This window comes from Pelodiscus sinensis, chromosome 24 (genome assembly GCF_049634645.1).
Source record: "Pelodiscus sinensis isolate JC-2024 chromosome 24, ASM4963464v1, whole genome shotgun sequence".
Classification (NCBI taxonomy): Eukaryota; Metazoa; Chordata; order Testudines; family Trionychidae; genus Pelodiscus; species Pelodiscus sinensis.
In genome coordinates, this window is record NC_134734.1 from 21,150,433 (window position 1) to 21,178,373 (window position 27,941).

The 27,941-nt window shown below is 43.4% G+C and overlaps 1 protein-coding gene across 4 annotated transcripts in view; it reads left to right on the plus strand.

Annotated features, from left to right (window-relative positions):
• The window catches only part of PRPF3 (pre-mRNA processing factor 3), a 36,735-nt gene extending 10,455 nt beyond the window's left edge, over positions 1–26,280 (plus strand). For 2 of the 4 annotated variants that reach the window (XM_075907412.1, XM_075907413.1), the window contains exons 3-17: positions 1,822–2,005; positions 3,565–3,695; positions 7,168–7,314; positions 8,498–8,581; positions 8,701–8,921; positions 10,264–10,570; positions 11,439–11,605; positions 12,350–12,432; positions 13,898–14,041; positions 14,875–14,974; positions 16,138–16,251; positions 18,550–18,668; positions 19,670–19,753; positions 22,129–22,190; positions 26,005–26,280. In XM_075907412.1, coding sequence (XP_075763527.1) covers positions 1,861–2,005; positions 3,565–3,695; positions 7,168–7,314; positions 8,498–8,581; positions 8,701–8,921; positions 10,264–10,570; positions 11,439–11,605; positions 12,350–12,432; positions 13,898–14,041; positions 14,875–14,974; positions 16,138–16,251; positions 18,550–18,668; positions 19,670–19,753; positions 22,129–22,190; positions 26,005–26,151 — 2,055 coding nt within the window. In that variant the 5' untranslated portion in view covers positions 1,822–1,860 and the 3' untranslated portion in view covers positions 26,152–26,280. Of the gene's footprint in view, positions 1–1,821; positions 2,006–3,563; positions 3,696–6,354; positions 6,449–7,167; positions 7,315–8,497; positions 8,582–8,700; positions 8,922–10,263; positions 10,571–11,438; positions 11,606–12,349; positions 12,433–13,897; positions 14,042–14,874; positions 14,975–16,137; positions 16,252–18,549; positions 18,669–19,669; positions 19,754–22,126; positions 22,191–26,004 lie in introns of those variants that run through there. The other 2 variants (XM_075907415.1, XM_075907416.1) reach the window with 2 other exon arrangements.
• Positions 26,281–27,941: the final 1,661 nt, after the last annotated feature.

A 27,941-nucleotide genomic window follows, 5' to 3' on the forward strand; every position in this document is an offset into this window, starting at 1 on the left:
TTAATAGTGAGAGATCTTGTCCCTGAAATGTGTAGCTCACAACTAGATTCAGAATGGTATGTGTGGGGAATATTTTGTTTGTAGTTTGCAGAAGGCTAATGCTAATTGAGGCCCAGAATATGTGTGTGTGTACACGCACACTCTTTCTAAGCACAAGTAGATACATGGACTTGCATCAGGTTCTTAGCTTTCAGCATATGAATTCTTCTAGGAGGTGGGCCATAGCGTGTACAGTGATGCATGTATACATGCTTATGCCTGGTGAGGCAGGATAATTTTTTTTTTAAGTCTGAAATAATCCTGTTTGGGAAGGAATTTTCCTCTTGCTTAGATGGGTGGAGATCCTGGGGGGTTTTTCAGTGTTTCTCTGCACCATACAAAAGACAGGACTATGCAGCACTTTAATGACTAACAAGATGGTTTATTAGGTGATGAGCTTTCGTGGGCCAGACCCACTTCCTCAGATCAATATGTGGAAGAAAATTTGCATGACCATATATACCAAAGTGATACAATTTGGTCACCTAATAAACCATCTTCTTTAAAGTGCTGCATAGTCCTGTCTTTCGTTTCAGCTAGACCAGACTAACACGGCTGCATCTCTATCACTATTCTCTCTGCACCATGTCACTCGCCTCTTTGAACTAAAGTACATGAAGGATTTTTTCTAGCTTGAAGTCTTGATTTATCAAGAGTTGAGGACTTGGTTGTGTGCCTTTTGCAGGAGTGAGTAGATGAGGTTTTGTGACCAGCATGTGCAGGTGGTCACACTAGATGTTGATTACTTTGGGCCTTAAAGTCTGAAGTCTGGTGAAGCTGAGAGTCAGGAGATCTGGAAGATGGCTACGGTCACATAGCAAGGAGACAAGTCAGCCTTAATTTCCTCTGTTATAGAAGGCTTCATGTGGTTACCTTGTGTAGATGTTGTGAGAGTGAGTGTCTGTAACCTAATTTGAGAACTTCAGATGCAAGATACTAAGCACTGAGGAGTGCGTATTAGGATGTTCAGTGTTTATCAGAAATATATTTCATCCACATTGCTGAAGATGGACTTGATCCTCTGACACTATTGTGTAAACAGTTCTGATTTATAGGTTGCAGTGGTGTATGTGAAATAAACTCGGGTAGGTCTCAAGTTACTGATGGACAAGAGTTCACATCAGGTTGTCGCCGATTGGCTGACTTATTGGCACAAGCCGAAGATCGAATGCACCATGAAGATGGAACTCCTCCCCCCATCCTAGGGGCATTTATGTAGGAGTAAGTCTAGAGGAGTTGTAAAATGTATGGCTAGTACTTGCTACTATCCTGTGACTAAGCAGAATGTGCCTCATTTACCTTGTTTCTCTAGTCTCTTGGTACCAACATGACTGGCAGTCCTGCAGTATGTCCAAGAGCATCAGTTTGATGCTTTGCACAAGAGGAGGGTTGGCCATGTAGGCATGGCACTGGACTAGGATTCAGGAGATCTCAGTTCAGTTCCTGTCTCAAAGTTACACAAGAAATCAATGACAGAAAGCCAATTAGCAAACTAATACAGAGATTATTTCTACTAAGAGTCTAATATTTTCTTTGTTTTGTCTTATTAGATTGTTGGGTCTCAAGGGCAGGGGCTGTTCCTTGTTCTATTCAGCACTTAGAACAATGGCACCCCAATCTTGCTTGGAGTCTTTAAGAAGAAATATATTTAAAAAAATCCTTTGCACCATCCACCAGCTGTAAACTTTTACTAAAAAATATAATGCTCACAAATACAATTAGTGATTTGGCTACTCAGTTCTCCTTTAATTGATGCTTTTCCATTCTTCATTTCTCTTACAGATACAATTTTAAATAACTGAAGTCAGGCTGCCAGTGAAGATGTCGCTCTCTAAACGGGAATTGGATGAGCTGAAGCCATGGATCGAGAAGACAGTGAAGCGAGTCCTGGGTTTCTCAGAACCCACTGTGGTCACTGCAGCCTTGAACTGCGTTGGGAAGGGAATGGACAAAAAGAAAGCAGCTGGTACGTCCTCAGCTGTTCATTATGACCCTCACAGTACCCATGTCCATTGCTGTGTGTTAGGTGTATTAAAGCTCCTTGAGAAAAGGAGAGGGAGGTGTAAAAAATGTCACTTTTAGCATGTTATTAAATCTCTCACGATTTCTGTTTAGCAATACAGTCAGTTTTTCTGCAAAGTATTTCATATCAGCTGTATCCTACCATCCTTTAGAGCTAAATAACAAACCTGGGAAAGAAATAGAAGCGTGTCTCAGGAAAATGAAACTTACCATATAGACAGGTAGTTTTGGTCTAGAAAGCATCCAATTGATGCTTTCAAATTTGTATTTGAAATACAGTAAACTTCCAATAATCCGGCACCTTTAGGACCCGGGGGTGCCGGATTATCAGATATGCCGGACTATAGGAAGGAGGGGCTCTGAGGGGTCTAGGGTGGAGTGGGGAGGATGTGCCTCTCAGCGCTACAGAACCAACCTGGCAGCACCCCAGCTGCTCTGCCTTACATTTTCCCAAGTCAGCCGCTGCTGAAACTGACCAGCGGCTGACTCCAGGAAGCCCAGGAACAGCATGCTCTGCTCCGGGCTTCCCGGAGTCAGCCGCTGGTCAGTTTCAGCAGCAGCTGACTTGGGGACGCCTGGGGCAAAGCAGCTGGGGTGCTGCTGGGTTGGTTCTGTAGCGCTGCCTCTTGGTGCTGCGGGACCAACCCGACAGCACCCCAGCTGTTCTGCCCCCGGCTTCCCCGAGTCAGCCGCTGGTCAGTTTCAGCAGCGGCTGATTGGGGAAGCCGGGGGCAGAGCAGCTCCAATCATCTGGCTGCCCGGAGCACTTCCGGGTTCCAGGTGGTGCTGGACCATCAGGAGTGCCGGACCGTTGGATGTCGGACCACTGGAGTTTTACTGTAAATGGGCGTATTTGTTGCTGTGAGGAGATGTGATCTTGACAAATGGAACTAGAAGAGCTTGACGGCATTTGAAATGGTCTTTTCTCAGATTTGAATTTTTCTTATTCTTCGGTACTTCTCGGCCTGACTTTATTGGTGCTGTATGTGGCAAATTGTTTCTTCATCACTAGTTGAGGTTGTGATAGCAGTTCCATTAGATGGAACCTCCTTTTCATGGATGTGACATCCACTTTGTGCTGAGATTCTCTGCTCACTTTTACTTAATCATTTTGAATGTACTTAACATTTATAGACTTACTTCACATGCTGTGAACATGTAGTCATAGAAGCTTTAGTTTGGGTGGATTTTCTTGTACTCTCATGGCAGAAAGTGGCATTGTCTAGGATGCTTTCAAAACACTTAAAGCGGGTTATAGAAACTGTCCTTACAGGAAATGCAGATAAAAAGCTCCATTGTTGAATTGCCGCAAATTTCTGCAGTTTGTTAGAGACTACGTTAAAAAGAGACTTTCATGAAATCACACGGCCCATCAGTCATGTATTTTAGATGTCAGGGGAGTGGCCATCGTGAACTGAGAGGTCAAAATATAATTTTTGTTCACTTATTCCTGTCTCCAAAAATGGTCATTGTCTAGTAACATAAATTTCTCTTCCTTGCCAGACCATCTAAAGCCTTTTCTTGATGATTCCACTCTACGGTTTGTTGACAAGCTCTTTGAAGCTGTAGAGGAAGGACGAAGCTCCAGGCACTCAAAATCCAACAGTGACCGAAACCGAAAAAGAGAATTGAAGGTAAGCTGAGGACTGATTTGTTTTATTGTTCGTTCAGGGCCATGAATGTAGTACTGTTACTTTACCACATTCTCCTCTTCCAGAAAGGCATGTCTTGTAATGCTTCAAGTTCAAGAGAAAAGACCCTTCTCTCCAATGAAGTGTGTGAGCCTTTACATTTCAGTTCTTATTCTCTTCTGAGGTGCCATGAGGTACCAAAACACTTACCCCGGCCATGTCCTGACATGGAAGCCTGAGCATCCTGTTTCTTTAATAGTTTTTGTAGGGTTAATAGAAGAGAACAGCAAAATGGCAGGATTTGTGGTTCTCTGCTGGCTTTCATATTCCTTTATACCTAGCTGCTTTTGTGCCATATTGTTGAGTCTTCATTAACAACAGGTTAGGATTAGCTGGTCACAGCTTATAGTAACTCCACTGCTCAGACATGTCATCGTAAAAATCTCAACTGATGATTTCGTAACTGTCAGTGAATGAATGTTGGTAGGGTACTTTGTGGATTTTCACTTTCTGTCCATGCATTGAAGCGCATCCGAAATCCACAATATGCAACTTCTTTTCCCCCAACTAAATTCAAGGTCCTGAAACACAGCAAGGATTTTCTGGTTTTCCCATCTGCCATTTGACTGGGATGGTTGAAAGTCTGATGCATCCACAGCTGTCTTCTACTTCTTCCTGCTTTCTTGAAGATCTTGCTTTTGACCCTGGAATTACAATTTTTTCATCACTTGCATACAGAGTTTAAAAATAGCTACTCTACATGCTGTTCCCTGGTCCTAAAGTAAGTGTTCTCACTTTTTCTGAGGTTCCTATTTTATGGCATTTTATTTCTTTTGAAGCTTTGCATTCATCAGTTCCTGATTACATCAGTTACCTAGTGTATTCCTTTATGGGGCTTTTAGCTGTGCCTTTCCATTTTTCTGTGGAAACATGCTTTGTAGTAGGAGAGGGAACTGCCTACGCTTCTCAATGTTTTCTGTCTGAAAACTGTTACTTGTCTCCTCTATGTGGCTGAGGCTTTGTCATATGGTAGAGAAGGGTCTACTCACCTTTCTTCTTCCAGGTTCCAGTTACATTCGCTGGTCAAACAGTCATGCATAAAAACAGGTGTTTATCCCCAGAACAGATACAGCCTGTGTGGCAGTAGTGTAAGCTTCCCTGTCAATGTGTCTTAACCTGGCCTGGAGTGACCTCCCCCTCCCACGGACTTCAGTTTTCCATAGCACGTGCCTGGTCTACATGACAGACTTCTATTGGTATTTTGTTGTTCTGGGGTGTGAAAAATACATGCCGCTGAGTGATGTAGTTGTAGCAACTTAACATCCTGCATGAATTGGCTGGAGAGCTTCTCTCACCGATGTAGCTACATCTTCTCAGGGAGGCAGACTGAGTACACCAATGGGAGGACTCGTTCGTGTCGGCGTTGAGCATCTTCAATAAAGTGATGCAGTATCAACTTGACCTCAGACATTGACAGCTCTGCCGAAACTATCGGCAATGGAACCAACTATTGTTACACGGTGGCTTTTTTTTGTGCTCTGGGCACATTTTAATTAGGAATTAGACTGATATTCACACAGTCATTTTAACCAAACTGTCCTCAGATTGGTTCTGATTGAAAACCAGTCGGCCGTCATACTTTGTCCTAGCCAGACCTCAAGTTGGTTCTGATTGAAAACCAGTCGGCCGTCATACTTTGTCCTAGCCAGACCTCAAGTCTCTCACCTCTGGTGTATTGGGGAGACAGAAGAAACTGGAATAGCTGAACTAGGCATAGCAGCTACTTGGCATCTCGTAAATCAGATGGTTCTGCGGATGGATTGTAGTCTACACTTTGAGTTATGATGACCTTAACCGTCTGATGCAAATGGATCCCAAAGCTCCTTGCAGTCAGAGTTACAAACCGTTTCTAAGACAGTGCTTTGCCCACCCTGAGAGTGCATTCTCACATCATGTGCAAGCTACTTAGAATCTAACAGCAACGCCATACAGTGTTATAGGGCAGGGCAAGGGAAGAGAGTTCAACTCTGTTAGCATTCTTTGGGGAGTTCTATAGAGGTAGGTTAGGATAACCAAGCCAGGGTTTGGACTGGGCACTAGGGCTAATGCCCCATCCCTAGTGAAAAGTATTCTGGAATTTTGAATGATCCCGAGTGTTCTAGGTCCTCGACTTTGTATTGAATCAGAAATTCATCCCTTCCCATTGCACAGCATATCCAAACCACTGTGGTGGGGCACTGGTGAAGGAGGGGCGTGTATCTTTTGAATCACCAGCTCCACTTCCTGGAGTTAACTTTCTTGGAAGTGCTGCATCCAGACCCTGGTCTGTCCTAACTCTGCTGTAGCATGAGATTTGCTGGAAGTGCTACCCAAGGTGATATAACAAGGATAACTTTTCCTTCCTGGCTTTTCCCTTGAAAATATTAGCCCTGCTTTTACATATGCTCGTGGATACAGAATTGTAGTGGTGGACAGAGGAATGACAAAACCATTAGGTAATACTCCATGTTAGCTGTCTCTTAGCATTCTGTCTGGCCTTCTTTCTCCTCTCTCCCTTGTACCATTTCATGGGGTAGATCACTGCTTGGGAATTTTCAGGAACTAAAGCGTAATGGTCTACACACTTTATACTATGGGCAAGTCCTTTCTCTTGAACTTGTAGGTATTCCAAGAAGTACCTGTCTGGCTGAGGAAGTGTCCTTGTAGAATATGAACCATAATAGTGAAGAGGGGATTTCAACTAACGCTTACAACCGGTTTGTATATCTTCTTTTCAAATAACATTCACTTGTAAGACAGTATATCTACTGTATGGTAGATTAAGGGCTTGTTTACACTCACAAATGGCACCCATTTAACTGAATCAGTTTAGTTAAATCAGTGCAGTCTCCATGTAGAGCCATAGTGTCCAACCAATTCTGCAAATTAGCCACACTCAACCAGCCAAATAGCCGTTAGTGGCTAGCGGGTTGAACAGCACAGATATAGAGACACTCTTTGATCAGTTTGAGATTTGGAAACCGATTTAGTTAAACAGTTTAGTGTGCAGGTAAATCAGCTGTTTGTCTGTGGATAGGTATGTGAGAGAACACAGGCTTACTGGGAAGAATTGTGGACCTAGGAACTCCTTAACCCATGCAAAAGAATGATAGTGCCTTTCACATAAGGATCTGAGTGATTTGCAAACATTAGTTACCCTCGCCTTCACTGCCCATATAGATGGACCATTACTTATCATTGTACAGGTAAGAGACTGAGAGACAGATTTAATTTGTGCATGATCCCACAGTGGGTAAACAGCAGGGCTGAGAATACAACCTAGGAATTCTGTATTGTAGCCGCTTGTGACTGCCTGACCAAAGTATTTTCTAAATTGTTGCACTCAGGTGATGGTTTCTAGTTGTCGTCAGTCGCCTCTTGTAGCCTGGTTGTATCATAGCTTATGATCAATCTCATTCTGTTCCTGTTCTGTTAGGATGTGTTTGGTGATGACTCTGAGATCTCCAAGGAGTCTTCCGGCGTGAAGAAGCGGCGTATTCCACGCTTTGAGGAAGTAGAGGAGGAGCCGGAGGTGATTCCAGGCCCACCTTCAGAGAGTCCTGGAATGCTGACCAAGCTACAGGTTAGTCTTAAGGGGCTGCTGTCCTCTGCCACCTTTCCAGAAACAGATCTGGGATCTTAACGTTTTAATATTTAGTTTCCATGTGAGGGGAACTGCGTGTGTTTCAGGTATCTTATACTTCATATCATAATCAAAAATTTTGAATGCAAGGCCCTAGCATTCTTTTGAAAACTAATTGGAAGCTGCTTTCCACTGTCTCTTTTGTAGAGCTTGCTGCTACTATAGGCCAGTTTTAATAGAATTTCCCTAATTGGCAAGCCTCATAGTCCTCTTTGCCATATCTCAAAAATAGAAGGGCAGAAAGTCCTATGTTGACGCATTATGTTGCTAAAACTTGCTACTTGTACATTTCAGAATACTTTAGCAGATGTAGAGTCTGTACAGCTGAACTGCACTGTGAATAAATGGAAAAAATACATTTGTTATGCGGTCTTCATTTATTTGAAGAAGTGCTGACTTGTTCTGAAAAGTGTTGACTTACAGTCCCGTAGTATAAACTATTCATTAGCTGAATGCCGTCTGTATGCTCTGGCACATTTCATTAATGTTCTTAATTATACAGTACCATGAATGTACGTGGAGTTTGGCAGATTCAGAAAATGGGCTTGGACTAATGCTCTTAGTCTAGACTGACGGAACAGTTCAGACATATGAAGTAGCTTGCCAGTAAATGGCTTAATCACGAGGCACTGCAGATTTTTAATCAGTGGATTAATGGCACTGAGTTCAGTGGAAGAGGTGTTGTAGAATGAGAGATTCTCCTGTGTATATAATCTTGAAACAGTGATTTCCACTGGGAAAAGGCAGTCTGCAGTGTCAGTGAGCAGATTGAATTGATTAAGAGCAGGCCAGGAAATCGGGTCCTTTTGCTTTTCTTTTGGAACATGCAGAACACCCGAGAAAACTGTTAGTGAGAGAGAGGGGAGATGCTCTTCACAAATGAAACAAGCAAACAAGGTTCCTTTTCCATAGAGTGAGTGAGCTGAAGGAACAGGTCATGGCAGTGAGTCCTGGCTACCTGGAGTTGCTGCTGCTGAATTGGAGGTCATCCCAGCTGGTAGCTGAGTGGAGCTGGGTTTGCACTCATTTCCCACTCTGTGAGGAGCCTCTGGAGCGTGCTTCTGACCAGTGCATTAACCCTTGGAGGAGGAAGAAACCTAACTGTCCAACTTTATTTCTGCAGATCAAACAGATGATGGAAGCAGCAACACGTCAGATTGAGGAGAGGAAAAAGCAACTGAGTTTCATCAGTCCTCCTGCACCCCAGGTACAGCCTGGAAAGAAAGGCCCGGGTCCTTTACCCTAAGAGTGAATGCGTTGCCTTTCTCCTCACAGTGACTTGAATAATGGTTCTGACATGTATCTAATGGCGTTTCTTTCCTGCAGCCCAAAACTCCCTCTTCGTCCCAGCCAGAGCGTCTCCCCATCGGCAATACCATTCAGCCCTCTCAGGCAGCCACGTTCATGAATGATGCGATTGAAAAAGCCAGGAAGGCGGCTGAGCTACAGGCCCGAATCCAGGCTCAGCTGGCTTTGAAACCAGGGCTCATTGGCAATGCCAACATGGTGGGGTTGGCAAATCTGCATGCAATGGGAATTGCACCTCCGTGAGTACAACCAACTTACCCATGCGCTGTAGCCCTGGCAACTTCCTAGAGGAACAAGGCACGTGTTAGAGTGCACAATGGCAGCCTTCATCATTGCTTTTCCACCAACATTCATGTGTATTGACTTGGATTCATAAACTGGATCATTGGTGGCTCTGTCAGTGATGGAAGCACCAGAGAATGACATTAGGACAAACGTTGTCTCTCTGCTGCTGTTCACCTCCACTGTAACACTTGCAGTTGCCCTTCAAATGTTCAGCCCATTTCAAGACCAGCTAAGAGTAGTCCAAAGTACACCAAATCCTTATGGCCTTGTCTGTGCTAAGGGTTTTCTGCACTGCCAATATGGGTTCAGCGGTGGGAAGTTTAGGGTAGATAAGCTGCTAGTCGTCTAACCACCAAGTGATCAAGACCTACTCAGTCTAGATTGCACAGTGGTTAGAATGCAAGACCGCGCTCCATCAGCTTAACTATACTGTGTACTGGTGTTTGCATCACTATAGCCATCATTGGAGCTAAGAAACAGCCGGAGATCTTGAGGGGAAGGGCCAGCAATGCCTCACAGTTGACATTGTCACATTGCGGTTCCTTTATGCCACTCTGGCAACATAACATTTTAATTGTATAACATTTACATCTGCTTTAGGGTCCCTTTGCACTGCCAAAGACATGTAAGGAGTCCTTGGTTTAAATGAGAATAAGACCGCTTGTGGGTGCGTCTACACTGCACCGTAAAATGAAATAAGATGCACAATATGACTTAGCATCGAAATAAGATATGTAATTTGTGTATTTCAAAATAGCTTATTTCCGCACTGAATTTTAAATAAAGCACTATTCGGAAGTGTCCCTTACTCCTCGTAGAATGAAGTTTACAGGGATGTTGGAATAGTGAGCCCGAAATAACGGGCTTGCTGTGAAGAGGCGGGATAGCTATTTCAGGATACTCCAGTATCCTGAAATAGCATTGCAGTGTAGACATAGCCTGTGTGAGCGCACCTGTATCATTCATGGTCTCTGAAATTTACTCCTGTTCCTTGAAGTATCAAGAAGAGGGAAGCATTTAGTTATTAGTTCTGTGAGTGATCAAAATGTGGAAGTATCTGACTGAAGCATCAGCACAGAGTTACAGGAGTCTGACAGTTGTTCTAGGCTCTGTGGACTATAATATAGGTATCTACCTTTTGATTACTAACTAAAAAAGCTTAGAGGAAACCACCGAGGAGCAGGCCATAGTCTTATCCACCAGCAGATGGGGGGTGGGGGTGTGGAAATAATACTCACTGTATTCCCTTTGAGTTAATGCTACATGACTGCATTTTAACAATGTTTCTTGCACCAGGAAAGTAGAGCTCAAGGACCAGACAAAGCCTACCCCGTTGATCCTGGATGAACAAGGCCGAACTGTTGATGCAACTGGTAAAGAGATTGAGTTGACTCACCGTATGCCGACCCTAAAAGCGAACATCCGGGCTGTGAAGAGGGAGCAGTTTAAACAGCAGCTTAAAGAAAAGCCTTCTGAAGATATGGAATCCAACACTTACTTTGATCCCCGGGTCTCCATAGCCTCATCCCAACGTCAGAAACGCACCTTTAAATTCCATGAAAAAGGCAAATTTGAAAAAATTGCACAGAGGTTACGAACAAAGGTACCCTCTAGCTTTCTGAATGCAGATGTTAATGAACAGTACTAAAAGGGGCTGGCTTAGAGGGTGGAACTTTTATGTCCTGTTCAAGAATGATGGAGGCTGCATTCAGTTGGGGTATCTCAGGACAAGAAAGGTTTCCGCTATGGATGGTTGAACATTTTCCATCAAAACTCTTTTTCAGTGGAAAATTGGGTTTCAGTTAAACTTTGTGGAATGTGTCTTTCTGCATATGCTTTTGGCTTTTTGTTGAAAACACAAAGAACTAAGGGGTTTGTTTTTTTGTGAAGCTGAATTTTTCCATGAAAAACACACTTTTTGGCTACTTCCAGTAGAAACATGATTTAGGGGCTGGAAGATTTACAGTGAGAGAACTTGACTAAATGTTAACTATGTGCAAAAACCATGGGTGTCAGTACCAGTAACGATTTGGTGTAGTTGGAAGGCATAAGGACTCCTGAAATGAAGAAGATGGGTGTTGGGGAAACCCTTTGTGATAATGATCTTACACCATGGAAGAGATTCCCTAAAGAAATAGTGAAGTGATTTGAGATCTACTGATGCAAAGTGCTTTGTAAGAACTGGGTGGTATGATCCTTAATACATTTTAAAACTGGGCTGGGCAATACACTGGGAAATATCTAGAACAACAGTGTGTTTGGGTTGTGCAGTAATCTAAGCAGGGGTAGATGGAACCCCATGCAAGCCACAAAACCGCTCCTTAGTCCCAGGCCCCATTCTGTGCTTCATCTGTGGCGTGTTCTGATTGGCTTGTAAAGGATTTATCCAGCATGCTTTGCCTTTTAAAGGCTGCTCTGCAGGTGTCTATGTAAGTGACCTGCTTGTGCCATTTCTCTCCTCTTGTTCGCAGGCTCAACTAGAAAAGCTGCAGGCTGAGATCTCCCAGGCTGCCAGAAAGACCGGGATCCACACCTCTACCAAATTAGCTCTTATCACTCCCAAAAAGGAGCTGAAAGAAGGGGAGATCCCTGAGATAGAGTGGTGGGATTCGTATATCATCCCGAATGGCTTTGATCCGTAAGCTCTACCTGCTGGGCATTGATCATGTGATTGTAGAAGAGAGAGTAATGGCCTTGCTTTTGAGTAGCTGACCAACCCTACAGTCCATGGAAATTTGTTGGGTGCTGTAGGTTGCTGAAGTGCTCAGCACTTCTGAAGATCAGGCCCACGTCTTTACTATAGCTTTTACAGAAACAAGTGCATCTGCTTGAGTAATTGCATTCTGCCCCTGGAATTCCCTGCTAGAGCTTCAGCTGTATATTGTGTTCGCTCCCTGCTCCAGTGTGTGGTGTGGTGCCAAACAGCTGCCATATCCTAATCCAGAGGTGGCTTATTCCTGTGTGCAGTAGTCAGGAGAGCAGTTTTAGTGACTTTGGCTAAAAGCCAATGTTGTATTTTCAAAAGCAGCAAAATGACTTTGGAGCACAAGCCCCGTTGATTCTGTCAATGAAGCATTTTTAAAAGTTCTGCCTCTGTCTAAATGCAAGATCAATATTGAGACTGTTCGGGGCAGTGGGAAGTACACCTGCCCATTGATGCTTTGTGTAGGAGCCATGCAGCTCCCTGCTTTCCTTAAACTTTAAGAGTAACTGTCAGCAGCTTACATATGTTTAATAGCACTGTGGGGGTGGGGTGGGGTGCGGGGGTGGGTTTCAAGTTGCTTTGTTCACCGAACACTGTAGCTTGTGGAACATTGAAGGAGTTGGGAGGAGCTGTCCCTTAGATGATTTATTACTGATGCACACACTCTCTCCTCTTTAGAACATCTGGAATCTCCTCTAAACGAGATGACTACTTTGGGATCACAAATCTTGTGGAACACCCAGCACAGCTAAACCCACCAGGTACTATTATGTCGCAGTCTAGCTCAAGGCCTCCTTTGTAGTCTTGATCAGTTAAAGGTTCACAAGAGGGTTGTAGCAAGACCCTTCCAGTGCATCAAACTGCTGGCAACATGAGACCTGAGCTAGACTGAGTCCCTCCTCATTTGTAGTACAACTGGCTTCATTTATCACTATGAAAGAAGTCATTTTAAGGTAGAATATAGGTCTCTGCTAGGGCGATGAGACACCTAGGACTTAAAGGTGAATCTGCAAAAAGAATGGAGAAAATCGCATTTAAAAGTCTAGTGACCAACTCGATATTGGAAATTGATAGACTCCCACGCTTTAGAATAAGCGGCTACTGCTACTTGGAACTTATAGGCATATGTCAACTAAACATGTTAGCTGAGTCGGGCTTGGGCTGCAGGGCTGTCTAATTGCTGTATAGATGTTCAAGCTCTGGTGTCTGTCACAAACAGTCAATAAGCCTAAGTCAGCTGACATGGACCGGCTGCAGGTGTTGAGTTGTGGTGTAGACATACCCCTGATGCCTCATAAGATCCACATGGTAATGCAGACTGAGACCAGGGACATAGAATCATAGAACACTACAACTGGAAGGGACCTCGAGAGGTCCTCAAGTCCAGTCCCCTGCACTAATGACAGGACCAAGCATTATCTAGACCAGTGGTTCTCAACCATGGGCCATATGGCTCTTCAGGGGCCACGCCCTACCTCTAGGGGGCCACATGGAAAAAACGGAACATTAGGTAAATTATGTACCTTTTTTTTTCCAACTAACAGCGGCTATGAGGGGGGGCCACAGAGGTTAATGAGGCTCAGAAGGGGGCCATGAGCGAAAAAAGGTTGAGAAACACTCATCTAGACCATCCCTAATAGAAGTTTGTCTAATCTGCTCTTAAATATCTCTAGTGATGGAGATTCCACAACCTCCCTAGGCAATTTATTCCAGTGCTTAACCATCCTGATAGGAAGTTTTTCTTAATGTCCAACCTATACCTCCCTTGCTGCAATTTAAGCCCATGGCTTCTTGTCCTGTCCTCAGAAGTTGAGGAGAATAATTCTTCTCCCTCCTTCTTGTACCTTTTAGATGAGATAGTAAAGAAAAGTTTAGACAGTGGATGATCTGTTTAACATAAATAGCATTGTAACCTCTGTGTTCAGATTCAGCATTGATGTAAACAATCTGGAGTAACACCAGGATCACACGTGTAACAGAGAGAAACTGTGGGTCTAATAGGGGATAACTGAGAGGCTCAAACAGAGGTGGTTCTGTATGCTCTGAGCGGGGGACACGAATGGTGGTGTTGGGCTGCCTTAGCCTTAAGCATGAGGAATTGGTTATAAGTCCTGCTCTTCAGCTGTTTCCCTTCCCATTTCCCAGTTATGACTGTAGATGATAGTTAGTCCTGCCCTTGTGAAACTGGCACATCTGAAGTGACTGTTCATTGGTTTGCCTTCCTAGTGGACAGTGACACACCAGTGACTCTGGGCGTTTACTTAACTAAAAAAGAGCAGAAGAAGTTACGGCGTCAGACTCGGAGAGAAGCACAGAAGGAACTGCAAGAGAAAGTCCGACTGGGCCTAATGCCGCCTCCAGAACCAAAAGGTGGGTGGTACCTTGCCGAGAAGAGGCTATGTGGAAAACTCTTGCTGTTTCCAAATAGTGGCTCACTGGCTTGATAATAAAACACTTGGTAAATTGCAGCTGACAAAAGTCCTTTGTGTGAGAGACCCTATAGCGCTAGTCTCTTCAGGAATTTCTATCCCTGTATGTATATTCATAGAATTAATTAGAAGGGGCTGTTATATCTGGTGTGACATGCATCCTGCAGGCCATAGAATTTCACTCAGTAATTCCTGCTTCCAGCCCCATGTGTGTAGGGCAGCATTCTGGGGTGACTTACACCCCATCTAACCACAGTGACTTCATGAAGGTTGCACAGAGGCAGGATGTGGTACAGTGAACATACATGCTACATGGTTCCTCCCAGCTGGGCATTCACTTGTTCTACCAAATGTCACGTATTGTTGCTGTGTCCTGTGGGTCAATTGCCATGCTGCATCTGGAGAGACCTGCATTTGAGGCAATGATGTCTCTGTAGCTAGTAATTCTGAAGAGCATTTTGAGCCTGGCAAGAAATGCTGCTGAACGCTGTTTTAAAATAATGTCGGGGAACCTTTTGAAGTAGGAACAAGTCTTACAGAGGAGATGAGCTAGAAATGTAACTTGTACCTTTCTTTCAGGCTTTTCCCCTAATGTTTTTTACTCTTACAATCTAAAGCAAAACATCAAGATATTTTCATTTTTAAGTTCTGCTGCACCTCCCCGCTCTTATACTTATAGGAAATAACAAATGCCTTTTTGCTTTTTGACACATTATGACAAATTGGTACTTAATAGATCTCTTTAAAATGTTCCCCTCTCGTCCTTCCTTGCAGTAAGAATTTCTAACCTGATGCGAGTACTGGGGACAGAAGCTGTTCAGGACCCCACAAAAGTGGAAGCTCACGTTAGAGCGCAGATGGCAAAGAGACAGAAGTAAGTGGCGTGGGGCACAGTTTGCTTCTTTACTTCAGTGGATTTAGGGATGGAGGTGTCCTGACAACCATAGAGACTAAAGTCCACTACCAAAGCACAGAACAGGTGCAGCAAAGGGAGAAGAAAAGACTCGTTTTACTCCTATGATGTCCCCACATCGTATTTGTTTTGAAAGGCTCCCTTCTCAGAACTAGAAGGGAGTTGAGTGTGACCCACGTGTTCTTGATCCCTTGTCCTGAAATTGCCAGCGGGAGGCCCCCTTGCAGGGGTGGCTTTTGAGGTAGCTACCTGCTAGGAACTGGACTGAGCTCCTGACTCTCACTTTAGACCTCTCCAACAACTGCTTGTGTAGTAATGACTTCGGGGCATGGCCCTCCTGAGCTCACCACACTGAGTCGCTTACACAAAATACCCTCGAGTAATACTAAGCAATTGACTTCTCCAGTTAGCAACATTTCTGCAGTAGTGTGTGGTGGTGCGTGTCCACGTTCATCCTTAAGGGAAGTCATCTGGGAAAAGCAAAGGTTTAACTGTGGTAAATGTAAACTGAGTAGGCTCTTTAAGAAAGTAATCGACAGCGAAGTTCCTGAATTCAAAGTTCATGTGGGTCGTCTCAAACCAGAGGTCACCAGAAAAAGTCTGGCTTTTTCACATTGTGGTAACGTTTCAGGACTTTGTGAAGTGTCATCACTCGATCCAATGCAGCACTGACTGAAAGTTTGTATCATCTGATAGTGGTGTAGTAACCTATTTACAATTAGTCGGTTGGTTTGGATCAGTTGGTGGGTTTGGCTCCAATTCACACCACAAACCACCTTTACAGCTGATGATACTTGCTCACTTTCTGCAGAAGCTAAATAGATTGATTCCTCCTAACTAGAGGCATTGGAAGCAAATCAGAGGGCCAGGTTGCAGGAAGCTTGCTGTACCAATTTTAATACTTGTTACAACTTGGTCCAGTTCCCCTCTGGATAGTCTCTTGTGATGTAGTGGATTGGGTCCACTCATACTTCTAAGCCAGACTGGTCTGGATAGACTCGGTTCATTGACAGAGCTCTGGGTCTACAAGGCACCCTCCAAGGCTTGCTCACTCCTTCCGGTTCTCTGAACAGACATCCAACAAGCTGCATTTCTGCTTACCTGTTGTCTTTCCTCCTACCCAGAGCTCATGAAGAGGCAAATGCTGCACGAAAACTAACAGCAGAACAGAGAAAAGCAAAGAAGGTTAAAAAACTGAAAGAAGATATTTCACAGGGAGTGCATATAGCTGTGTACAGGTAAGTGCCTTCACCCACAATACCAAGAGGTGCTTCATCTCAACAGCTGTTTGTGACTTTTTCATAAATACAAATGAGACATGCTGGTCTCTACACGTGCTAATATGGAGTGTTCCTTTAATGTCAGGCTCTTGTCATCCAGCTCTCTGAACTCCACTAGAAACACTGAAGACTGCTCAAGTTATTTAAAGAAAAACAGACCCATCCATTTTCTCAAAATTAAATGAATGAAAAGATAACTCCATTCTCCATATCCTACCTGAGCATTCAAGGTGACTATAGAAAGCCTCATAATACTTAGCACTTTCCATCTGATCACACAAAGCGTTTTGAGTTTAATCCTTATGATGGTGAGCCTGAGACGCAGGGAGATTGAATGTTCAGTGTCACAAGCAAAGCTGACAATGGGATCCAGTAGACCTGATGCCTGATAAAACACCACTGAAAAGTCAAAGGAAAGCTGCTATTTACTATATATTTTAGAAGTGTCTCTGTTTGATCAAGAACTCCTCCTTAATGGAAAAACTTAAACAACTAATAGTCTAGCAGCACCGTAAAGACTAACACACGTAGCTGGAATCATGAGCTTTCGTGGGCACAACCCGCTTCTGAAGTGTGTTAGTCTTTAAGGTGCTACTAGACCAGTGTTTCCCAAATGGTGAAAATAAGGGTTCTGTGAGAAAATTCCATTACAATAACATTTTATTATTTAAATAATATGTAAGCATTCATGAATTTTATTGAAAACGATTGTAATTTGTGTTTGCTGCAATAAGTGTCCCAGTGTAATGCCAACTTAGCCAAAGAGTGGGGATGATGACGTCACTATTCAGTTGTAAAAATGAATATAACCGGGTTATATTCGCTAAATTACGGTACTAGTGCCATGTCGGACAAAGTTTATTATTCTCCTTACTTATTTGTGGTCTACTTTTCCAGTTCCATATATGACTGCTGTTAAGGGTTCCGCAAAATTCTCAAGTTTAAAAGTATTCCGTGGCCAAATAAAATTGGGAAACACTGTACTAGATTATTTGTTGAAGTTTTTCCTGTTACAGACTAACTCAGCTACCCTTCTGAAACTTTCCTCTTAAATGGGAAGAGCTCAGACCATAAAATTTGGTATGCTGGTGTGATGTAGTGGGGATGGTATTGCTGAGATGTGACAACTGCAACACTGTCTGGGGGAGGACTCGCTACAGAAGCGTATTTGACCTCTGACACCTCAGGGCCAGACATAGGAGATAACTCCTGCCCAGGAAGTGAGACAAAGGGAAAGGTGGGGCTGACACCAGGCTGGGGACTAGGGCCTGGGGGATGAGTCAGTTTTGGCTGGGTTAGGATGGGAGAAGGGCCCAGCACCCCTTCTCCCCAAGAGGAATAATACTGGCTGCTCTTGGTCCCTGTGTTAACATCAGTCCTATGCTACGCTGTATCCCTGTGAACCAATAAACCTTCTGTTCCACTTGCTGGCTGAGAGTCGCATCTGGCTGCGGATGGAGGTGCAGGGCCCAGAGACTCCCCCACACGCCGTGACAGCAGGTTCCTCGGATCATAACTTAAAGCAGCTTAAGGCTTTGGTTGTGCCAGGAAAACAGGATGTGCCTGGAATAGGATTTCTTTTCATAAAACCAAACAGAAAAGAGACAATCACCAAAATCAAGCACAGTCTTCAAAATTGACATCACTGAGTGAATGTTGAAAGAGACTGAACCAAGAAGAGCCAGAAAAATAGGCCGAACCCGCAGTAGAATGGCGTGTCAATAAACCTTTCAGAAAGGAGATAACGAATAGTAAGAATGTATAGGGATGAAGATATTAAATACAGTTGCTGGAATTCCCATTTTAAAAAATTTACTAAAAGGTTAAATGGGAAAATGTTAACAATCCCTTTAAGAAATCCAAAATAAAAACTAACTTCATAAAAATAACACTTTTTGAAAGTCATTTCAGTGAATCGTGTATATGCTCCCTCACTCCCCCCCCCCCCCCAAAAAAAAAGAAACCACTTCTTACAGACTGAAGCAATGCCAGGTACATTGGTCCAACTAAAGATGTGAACCTGTTGTGCTAGATGCTGTAAAAAGGTAGGCGATGGTCTTTGCTCCGATTGACAAAAACCCTGTTGAGTGTAAGGTTTTAGTTATAACCCCCCCACAATACTAAAAAGCTTGAAATGAGCATAACACTGCACTGACTTAGAGGAGAGAGGGGGGAATCCTCTTTGTCTCTTATCCATTGTTCATAGTTCTGTGGCTCCTTTTTCAAATAAATCGATCTTTGTGTTTCTATCTTCAGAGTCAGAAATCTAGGCAACCCAGCAAAAAAATTCAAAATTGAAGCAAATGCTGGGCAGCTGTACTTAACAGGAGTGGTGGTTTTACACAAAGATGTCAACGTGGTGGTGGTAGAAGGAGGTAAGGCTTATGGTGGTGGGCTTTCTGGTTAGAATGTTAGGTGTTCAAAGCTGTGGAGTTGATTTTTTTTCTAATCGTGACACCCAAATTGCTAATTACTAGGATTTATGGAAGTTAAGGAAGACGTTAGACTGCTATGTTCAGGATGCTTCTTAGACTTACTCAGTGGTAGCCCTTTGGAAGTCAAGCATGTTAGCTATTTAAGTGTATTAAATCCTCTAAACTGTAGCTTGTAGGTAAAGGAAACCCAGCATTGTTAAATCTTCTAGATTTTAACGGTGGCATCTTCTCAGGAAAGACTTGGACTGTCCTGGTTGAGTCTGCTACAGTGCTTCCAACATGCATATGGGGCTTTCGTAAACATTCTCATGACATGTTTTGTGAGATCTAGTCCCATTTTAAGCAAGAGATGACACACAACACTGAAGTGATTTGCCAAGGCCACGGAAGAGTGCTGGTTTCTAATCCAAGCTCTAACACCGAGTTCCAGTCTGGGTTAGAGACTGTACATAAGAATGGCCATACTGGGTCAGACCAAAGGTCCATCTAGCCTAGTATCCTGTCTGCCGACAGTGACCAACACCAGGTGACCCAGAGGGGGACAAATGATCAAGTGATTTGTATCCTGCCATCCTTCTCCAGCCTCTGACAGACAGAGGTCAGGAACACCATTTCTATCCCCTGGCTTAATAGCCTTTTATGGACCTAACTTCCATGAATTTATCTAGCTTCTCTTTAAACTCTGTTATAGTCCTAGCCTTCACAGCCTCCTCTGGCAAGTACTCTTGTGTCATTGATCTGCAGTATTCTCTTTGCCCATGGCTTTTAGCTGGAACCGAATGGGTGTTTGAGGGTTTCGTTTTTCGTCCATCGTTACAGATGTTGCTAACTGTCGCTGCTTTTTGGAGGCAAAATGCAGCCCTATTAGAGTTTCTAAATGGAAGCTCTTGATGAGCAAGAACTGAGTGAAAATGACTGTCATCCTCTCTCTCTCTCTCCAGGTCCAAAAGCACAGAAGAAATTTAAACGTCTTATGCTCCATCGAATAAAATGGGATGAACAGACATCAAACACAAAGGGAGATGGTAAGCATAGACCCGTATTGTATTAGAGATGCTGATGGCTTACTGGTTAGCTGGTGGGAGCTGCTCCAGCCTGTCCGGGGGGGGAGGAGGGGGCAGGCAGGCAGCTGTTTTGCTTACCCCCTAGTTAACTGGTTAACCGGTTAAACTTAATGTTTAACAAGTTAACTAATAAAACGGGATTTTTCATTGTGTCTCTTACACTCTGTGTGTGTGTGTGTGTGTGTGTGTGTGTGTGTGTGTGTGTGTGTGTGTGTGTGTGTAAAAATATAAATAGTATGAATAATAGCTAGTGAGACTGTACAGAAATGGCAACAGGATCATTTTGTTGCAACGTGGATGAGAAGCCATTACTCTGAAAATCCCTCTGCAGACCATAATAGACCTGATTATCTATGTAACCACCATTGGGACTGATAGATTCCCCAGTCCTGCTTTAAACCAAAGGCTTGGGGGCATCCTCCAGGCTCTGGTGCATAAGGGGAATGTGGGGAGGGTCTTTCTCCTTCTCAGTGGGGGGCCATATCAGTGAGGGTGTGGGGGTTTTTCTGCGCTTCTCATTGGTGTGCAGCCTCCAACTGATTTTTCTGTGGGTCAGCAGCCCCCAACTCCAAAAAGGTTCCTCACCCCCTGATTTAAATGATAAAAAGCCAAGAACTACATTACTGGCTTGTGTGCCTTGCTACTGTTCACACCAGCCTGCCTTCTGCTCTGCCAGCCCCTTCTCCTATTCAGCTGTGTGTGTTCTAACACCCAGCAGAGCTTGAGTTGGCTTTGCATTTGCAAGATACAAGGTTTTAAAAAACCCTACACATTTCAATATGGAAAAGTGTGTGTATTTCTGAATGAAGCCCAGTCCTGGCAGAATGGGGGTGAATACTCCCAGGGAAGTACTGTACTACCCAGTTGTGACAGCGCGTTGGGGTCCCCCGTCTCCTGCACCCCGAAATGGCACAAACAGACTGCACCAGCCAGTAGAATTGAGGAAGTTTATTGCCTCTCCAGGATACAGCACAGCACAGATGTAGTCTGGTCACAGAGCTGGGCTAGGATGCCTCAGGCCCCCTTGAGTTGGGGGGAGACTGGGCCCCTAAACTCCAGCTCCTCTCCCTAGGCTGTCTCATCCATCCTCACAGACAGCCACCAACCAACCAACTAACTTCCAGCCCTGCCCCCCAGCCAGGGCAGCCTTCCACCTTCCTTTGTTCCTCTCCATGGGGGGTGTCTGGCCACTGGTTCAACAAGTTTGGCATTAGCTTGGCGTAGTGAGGTTTTCCCTGCTGGGTCTTGCTCCAGACAGCAGGGGTCACCACAGCCCAGCAAGTACCCCCACTACGTCACACCAGTGTGCCCCACAGAAGGGACACCGCTGGTACTTTAGAACTCAGTACAGGTGTGTGTCCATGAGACAGGAAGTGGGAGCCCAGAGCACAAGTCTCACAAGCCTGACTAATACTGGTACACAGGCAGTGCTGGCAGCCCCTTCTCTGTAAATGTGAGGCTTTTGTAATGCCATTGGCCAGCAGTTTTCTTAAACGGTCAGCTCTCTGCATGCTCAGTCCAATCAGGGAGCTGATCCTGATTGGATGACCCCCATTTACTACTCTAATAGATATTTTGGAGTTGTGTGGTGTACGAGAGCAGTCCATGATTGAAACGATTACTCTAGACCAGTGATACTCAGATGGAAGCTCAGGAGCTGCAAGTGTCTTTTTAATGCGTCCCCTGCGGCTGTTTGCACCACGTAATATTAAAACTATGGTTTAATTAACCAGTTATCAACATGCACGAAGTTATTTTATTTGGTGGGGGAATAATTGTATATAAAAGCTAAATATTTCCCCATCAGACTATTTAACTATGACTGTATAGCACTGTAGCCAGTTGCTCCTGTGGCTCTTTTAGGTAACATTGATCACTAATTTGACATCTGAACCAGAGATCTTAGTATCACTGCTCTAGGCATGTAAGAGAGCCTGAAATGGGAATAAAAATTAATGTGACAGAGGGATGTAGTCACTGCTGAATCTTCTGTGCAAGTAAGTTAGATCTTTTCCAGTGTTTGATTTGGTGCTTAAACATCTAATGAAATCAGGTACAACATAACTTCAGGTAACTATGGGGGATTCCCCCTAAACACAATTAGAGAAGAGTGAAGGGAAATCAGCGAACATTTGTGAGCACCCCCAAAATGAGGGAAATACAAAAGTCTTGGTCTAAAGAGTAGAAATAGAGTTGGGATTTAGAGGGGAAGAGCTCTGAGTGGAATGAGAATAAAAGCATGGTCAAGTCCTGTCATTGCTTACAGTTTTTTTGGGGGGAGGGGGGTTAAAATCTGCTGCTTCTTTTTTTTGTTCTTTTTTTTCCCTTTTTTCCAGATGATGATGAATCTGACGAGGAGTCTGTTAAAAAGACAAACAAATGCTCTCTGGTGTGGGAGGTAAGTTATGGCCTTGATTGAAAGGAATATTTTGGGCCTGGGGCTCAAGTGCTTAATGTTTGGGTCATTTGGCTTTTCATCATTGCCAATATAAAACGCGCATGCAAGCTCTAGCGCCTTGTTACTTGCCTCATGCCTCTGCAAAGCACTATGCACAAAGCGTTTCATTACCAACATGATGGAGTTTGTTAGCTTAGCCATGGGTGTTAATATGAAACATTTGGCATTTATCTTTTTAAACCTCATATAGATGGAGAAAAGAATGTGGTGACTCTGTGTCTCGTTCACACGAGTACTTTTGCTTTTGGAAGGCTAGAATGCAGAGAAATGAAGAAGATGCATGATCCTGGTCAAATACCCTGTTGTTCAAATGAAGCTTCAAGGGCTAACTTTTTGGCACATTTTGCAGTTCAGAAGAGCTGGTTTTCTGACTCTGTGCTAACATACTCAGCCCTTGTGGAGGGAAAAAAAGCAGTCAATGTTTTCTATGGCTAACTAGTGACAATAAACCAGTTGGCAGTTTCCAAGAGTCCTCGCCAGAAGTAATGTGGACATATAACTGCCTGGTGTTCCAAGTAACTGACGTTGGGACCCACACCAGTAGCCCCTTGTTACTACTCATGGATATTTTGGAATTGTCTATTTTCATGATAACATCTTTTGAGATGCTACATACAAATATTGGCAAAACACTTCAGCAGCCCGACATTGTGGCATTTAATTTTAGAAAGGGGAACACACACAAATGAGATGGTTAGTTAAACAAAAATTAAAAGATACAGTGACAAAAGTAAAATCTCTGCAAGCTGCATGGAAACTTTTCAAAAACACCATAATAGAGGCCCGACTTAAATGTATACCCCAAATTAAAAAACACAGTAAGAGAACCAAAAAAGTGCCACTGTGGCTTAACAGCCAAGTACAAGAAGCAGTGACAGATAAAGACATCTTTTAAAAGAAGTGGAAGTCAAATTCTGGTGAGGAAAATAGAAAGGAGCATAAACTTCGTCAACTTAAGTGTAAAAATATAGTAAGAAAAGCCAAAAAGGAGTTTGAAGAACAGCTAGCCAAAAATTCAAACAGTAATGGTTAAATGTTTACGTACATCAGAAGCAGTAAGCTGCTGAACCACCCATGGAGCCCTGGGACGATTGAGATGGAGCACTCAAAGATGATAGTCATTGCGGAGAAGCTAAATGAATTCTTTGCTTCAGTCTTCACGGCTGAGGATATTGAGGAGATTCCCAAACCTGAGCCATTTTTTTTTAGGTGACACATCTGAGGAATTGTCCCAGATTGAGGTGTCATTAGAGGAGATTTTGGAAAAAATTGATCAACTTAACAGTAACAAGTCACCGGGACCAGATGGAATTCACCTAAGAGTTCTAAAAGAACTCAAATGTAAAATTGCGGAACTATTAACTGTGGTTTGTAACCTATGCTTTTAAATTAGCTTCTGTACCTAATGACTGGAAGATAGCTAACCTGACGCCAGTATTTAAAAAGAGCTTTAGAGGTGATGCTGGCAATTACAGACTGGTAAGTCTAATGTCAGTACCAGGCAAATTAGTTGAAACTGTAGTAAAGAATAAAATTGTCTGACACATAGATGAACATAGGGGATCGCCAAACATGTGGACAAGGGGGATCCAGTGGATATAGTGTACTTAGATTTGCAGACAAGGTCCCTCACCAAAGGCTCTTAAGTAAAGTAAGTTGTCATGGGATAAGAGGGAAGGTCCTTTCATGGATTGATAATTGGTTAAAAGACAGGAAACAAAGGGTAGGAATAAATGGTCAGTTTTCAGAGTGGAGAGGCAACTTGTGGGGTCCCCCAAGGGTCTGTCCTGGGACCAATCCTATTCAACTTACTCATAAATGATCTAGAGAAAGGGGTAAGCGGTGAAGTTTGCGGACAATACTAAACTGTTCAAGATAGTCAAGACAAAAGCATACTGTGAAGAACTTCAAAAAGACTCACCAAACTAAGTGATTGGGCAACAAAATGGCAAATGAAATTTAATATTGATAAATGTAAAGTCATGTATATTGGAAAAAATAATCCCAACTATACATACAATATGATGGGGACTAATTTGGCTACAACTACTAGAGAGAGATCTTTGAGTCATTGAGGATCATTCTGTGGAAACATCCACTCAGTGTGCAGCAGCAGTCAAAAAAGCAAATAGCATGTTAGGAATCATTAAAAAAGGGATAGAGAATAAGACAGAGCATATCTTATTGCCTCTATATAAAACCTTGTATGTTCACATTTTGAATACTGCATACAGATGTGGTCGTCTCCTCTCAAAAGATACATTGGCATTGGAAAAGGTTCAGAAGTAGGGGGTTTGGAATGGGTCCCATATGAAGAGAGAGAAAAAGAAAAACTTGGACTTTTCATCTTAGAAAAGAGGAGACTAAGGGGAGGGGAATATGATAGAAGTCTATGCAATCATGACGGGTATGGAGAAAGTGAATAAGGAAATGACAATAAACCAGTGACTTATTCCCACAATATAAGAACGAGGGATCACCAAATGAAATTAATAGGCAACAGGTTTAAAACAAAAGGAAGTTTTTCTTCACTCAGCGCAGTCAACCTGTGGAATTCCTTGCCAAAGGATGTTGTAAAGACTTAGGGCTTTAACAGGGCAGGGTTCAAAAAAGAGCTAGATGGAGACATGGAGCTTAGGTCCATCAATGGCTATTAGCAATGATGTCCCTAGCCTCTGTCTGGAAATGGATGACAGGAGAGGGATCATATGATGATGATTTGTTCTGTTCCCTCCCACTGGGCCATCTGGTATTGGTCACTGTCAGCAGACAGGAGACTGAGCTAGATGGACCTTTGGCCCGACCCAGTGTGGCTGTTCTTATGCAAAGTCTGGAGATTATCCTGCATAGTATAATAAAGGACACTGGCTACTCCAGACAATATGGACACAGACTGGAATAGTGTTATAACATTAATTACAATCACAGAACTTCTCTTAAAAAGTTCAGTTTGTTGAAGACTGTATCAGAGAAAAGTATTTTCCAGATCAGTAGTGGGCAACCTGTGGCCAGCGGACCCCCTCCCAAGCTACTCCCCTCCCCCATGTGCGCCTCAAACACTAGGGCACCAGAAGCCTGCACTTCCTACACCTCCCCCTGCCTCCCAGCACTTTCAGAAGAGCTGTGAATCACATTCTGTCCCCTCTCCCCCCTTCCCTTTCATAGGTGGAATGCCATGAATCAGCTGTTCCTGCCCTTCCAGCTCTTGGAGGGAGAGGGAGGAGCAGGGACAGGAGTGCAGGTGGTTTGTGATCAGGTGATTTGTGCACTTGAAATGAGTTGGGAGGGAGATGAGCAGGCAAGTGCGGGGCTCTGGTGCCCCAATGCATGAGTACATGGAGGAAGGGGGGGCTGCAGGTGGAACCTCAGTGGGCCACGAGCTGCTGCAGTCCACTGAGGTAAAGGAGAGCAACTAATGCAGTGCATCCACTATTCATGGTTGCCCATTGCTGTTCCCGATAGTGATGTTTCCTTTCACGTGAACTGAGTGACAGTGGAAACTGCCCTTCTGTGCGTGTTTCTACACAACTTTTCAGCTCTGCACAAATAAAAATAGCACTAATTATGCAAATTGTTGTTCCTCTTTGCACACTTGTCTGGAAACCTGAGAAATTACTTTCTTTCCGTTCTAAAGAGATTTATTCTTGTTTTCTCTTGTTGTTGTGGCTGCATTTGCTTGTTGATGCATTTGCTTGGGTTTTTTTCTTGTTAGCAAGATGCATCAGGAAGCTTGTTATCTTTTTGTCTGTTTCAGGGTACAGCGAAGGATCGCAGCTTTGGTGAAATGAAATTTAAGCAGTGCCCCACTGAAAACATGGCACGGGAGCACTTTAAAAAACACGGAGCTGAGCATTACTGGGACTTGGCTCTGAGCGAATCCGTGTTGGAATCCACGGACTGAGGGTACTGCTGCCCCCAGCGCATTGTTAACTTGAGAACAATACCTGGCTGAAAACTTGGACAGAACTCCCTTCCTCCCCTCAAATACCCACAGTTTGATGCATATGATTAAAGAAATATTTTTAAAACAGTCACAGCTACACTATTTTCTGAATAAACCCAACTCCTGGAAATTATGGTGCAAAACCACTGGAAAGCAGTAGCTACCAGTGGTGCAAACATCAAATGCGCTCCTAGGTGTGTCTTACATTCTCTGGGGATAATTCAGTTCTGGGGAGGTAGGAACTGAAGGGCAGAGAAAATTGTTTTCAGTAGTGTCTTTAGTCCTTCACATACAGCTGTCCCAAATGGAGGGACAAACATTTCCTTGCTTTGTCAGCTGTTCAAGTAGATAAAGTCTGATACTGGACAAACTAATATGGTGCTCACAATCAAAGATTGCTCCTTAGCTGGGGCTGGAGTCAGTTGTTTGGGAGCAGTCCTGAGTGGTCTGAGGATGCAGTATGGAGCATTGGAATTTGTAAAGCAGAGTAGGAGACGGGGACTTAGCCCACATCCTATAATTTACATAATAAACTTTTTTTAAAGAAAATCAAAGATGTGTTTCTTTACATGGAAGTTTCAGTTAGCCTGCTGTTATTCACTGCAAATCATGTTCTTCTGTGCTTGGTTCTTGCATTAGTCTTATACCATAGCCTGGGTATACTTGGAAGGATTATTTGACAGGCTCAGAAAAAGGGTCCTATTGTGCTACAAGTATGGAGGGAATACAGTCTGTATGCTCCATCTTAAAAATCTAAAAAAAGTAACAGTTTGAGAAGCATCCAACTACATACATGTTTTATAGACCTTCACAGTTCTCTAACTAAACAAAAAGACTTCAACTCAACCAGTCGTCATGAATTGGCTGAGCTCTTAAAAGTGTAGTGTAGGATTGGTCTTGAAGAAATACTTGAGGAAAATGGACCAGGCCCACAGACCAGTTGAGGGAGGATACAACATGCTTAAGGAGCAAAGTAGAGGAAAGAGGAGGAAAGATCAGAGACTTTGTTGCGAAACTGATTAGAGCAGCAGCAAAGGGCTGATGAGTGCAGAGACAGACAAGAACAAAGAGGCAGAATTGTGAAGTTTGAACTTCGAATATTCAGGAAAAACTGGAACTCTTGTAAAATCCTATGCAGCACTATAAATTGCAGCAGTGAATATGATCAGCACCTGGCGTTCTAGTATACCTTGTACTGTGGTTTGAGGCAGCTATTGTCTCAGATTGGTCCTTAGAAGGAAAATATGTTGTGTGGATTTTCTTAAGTTAACATTAGCATGAGCTTCTACAGCCAGAACTGGTTTTATATTTCATTCATGTAACCTCCCTTACTATATGACAAGCTTTGAACCTGCTTTCAAGTTGATGGAAATGTTTTGGTATCATCCCAGTTAGTTCAGTTAAATGCTTATTGCAGCTCCTACAGAGATGAAAAGAAAATAGTAGCTACCCACTGTCTGGTTTCCACACATTTTATTGTTTTCACATGCATCTAATTATGTAGTGGGCATACTAGGCAAAGTTAACAGCTCTTAACCACAGGAACCACTGCATCACATGAAATACAAAATACTAGCAGGTGAGGCCTGTCCTTGTCTGGGCAAAGTCATTTTGCATCGATTACACTTGTAGGAAAGTTCAAGAGATTAAAATATCAGTGTTTTATTAATGTGCTTGCAAAAGTGAAGTACAAGAACTTTTTTTTAAATCTGTAGGATTTCAACTTCAAACATTATTCATTTTCCTGA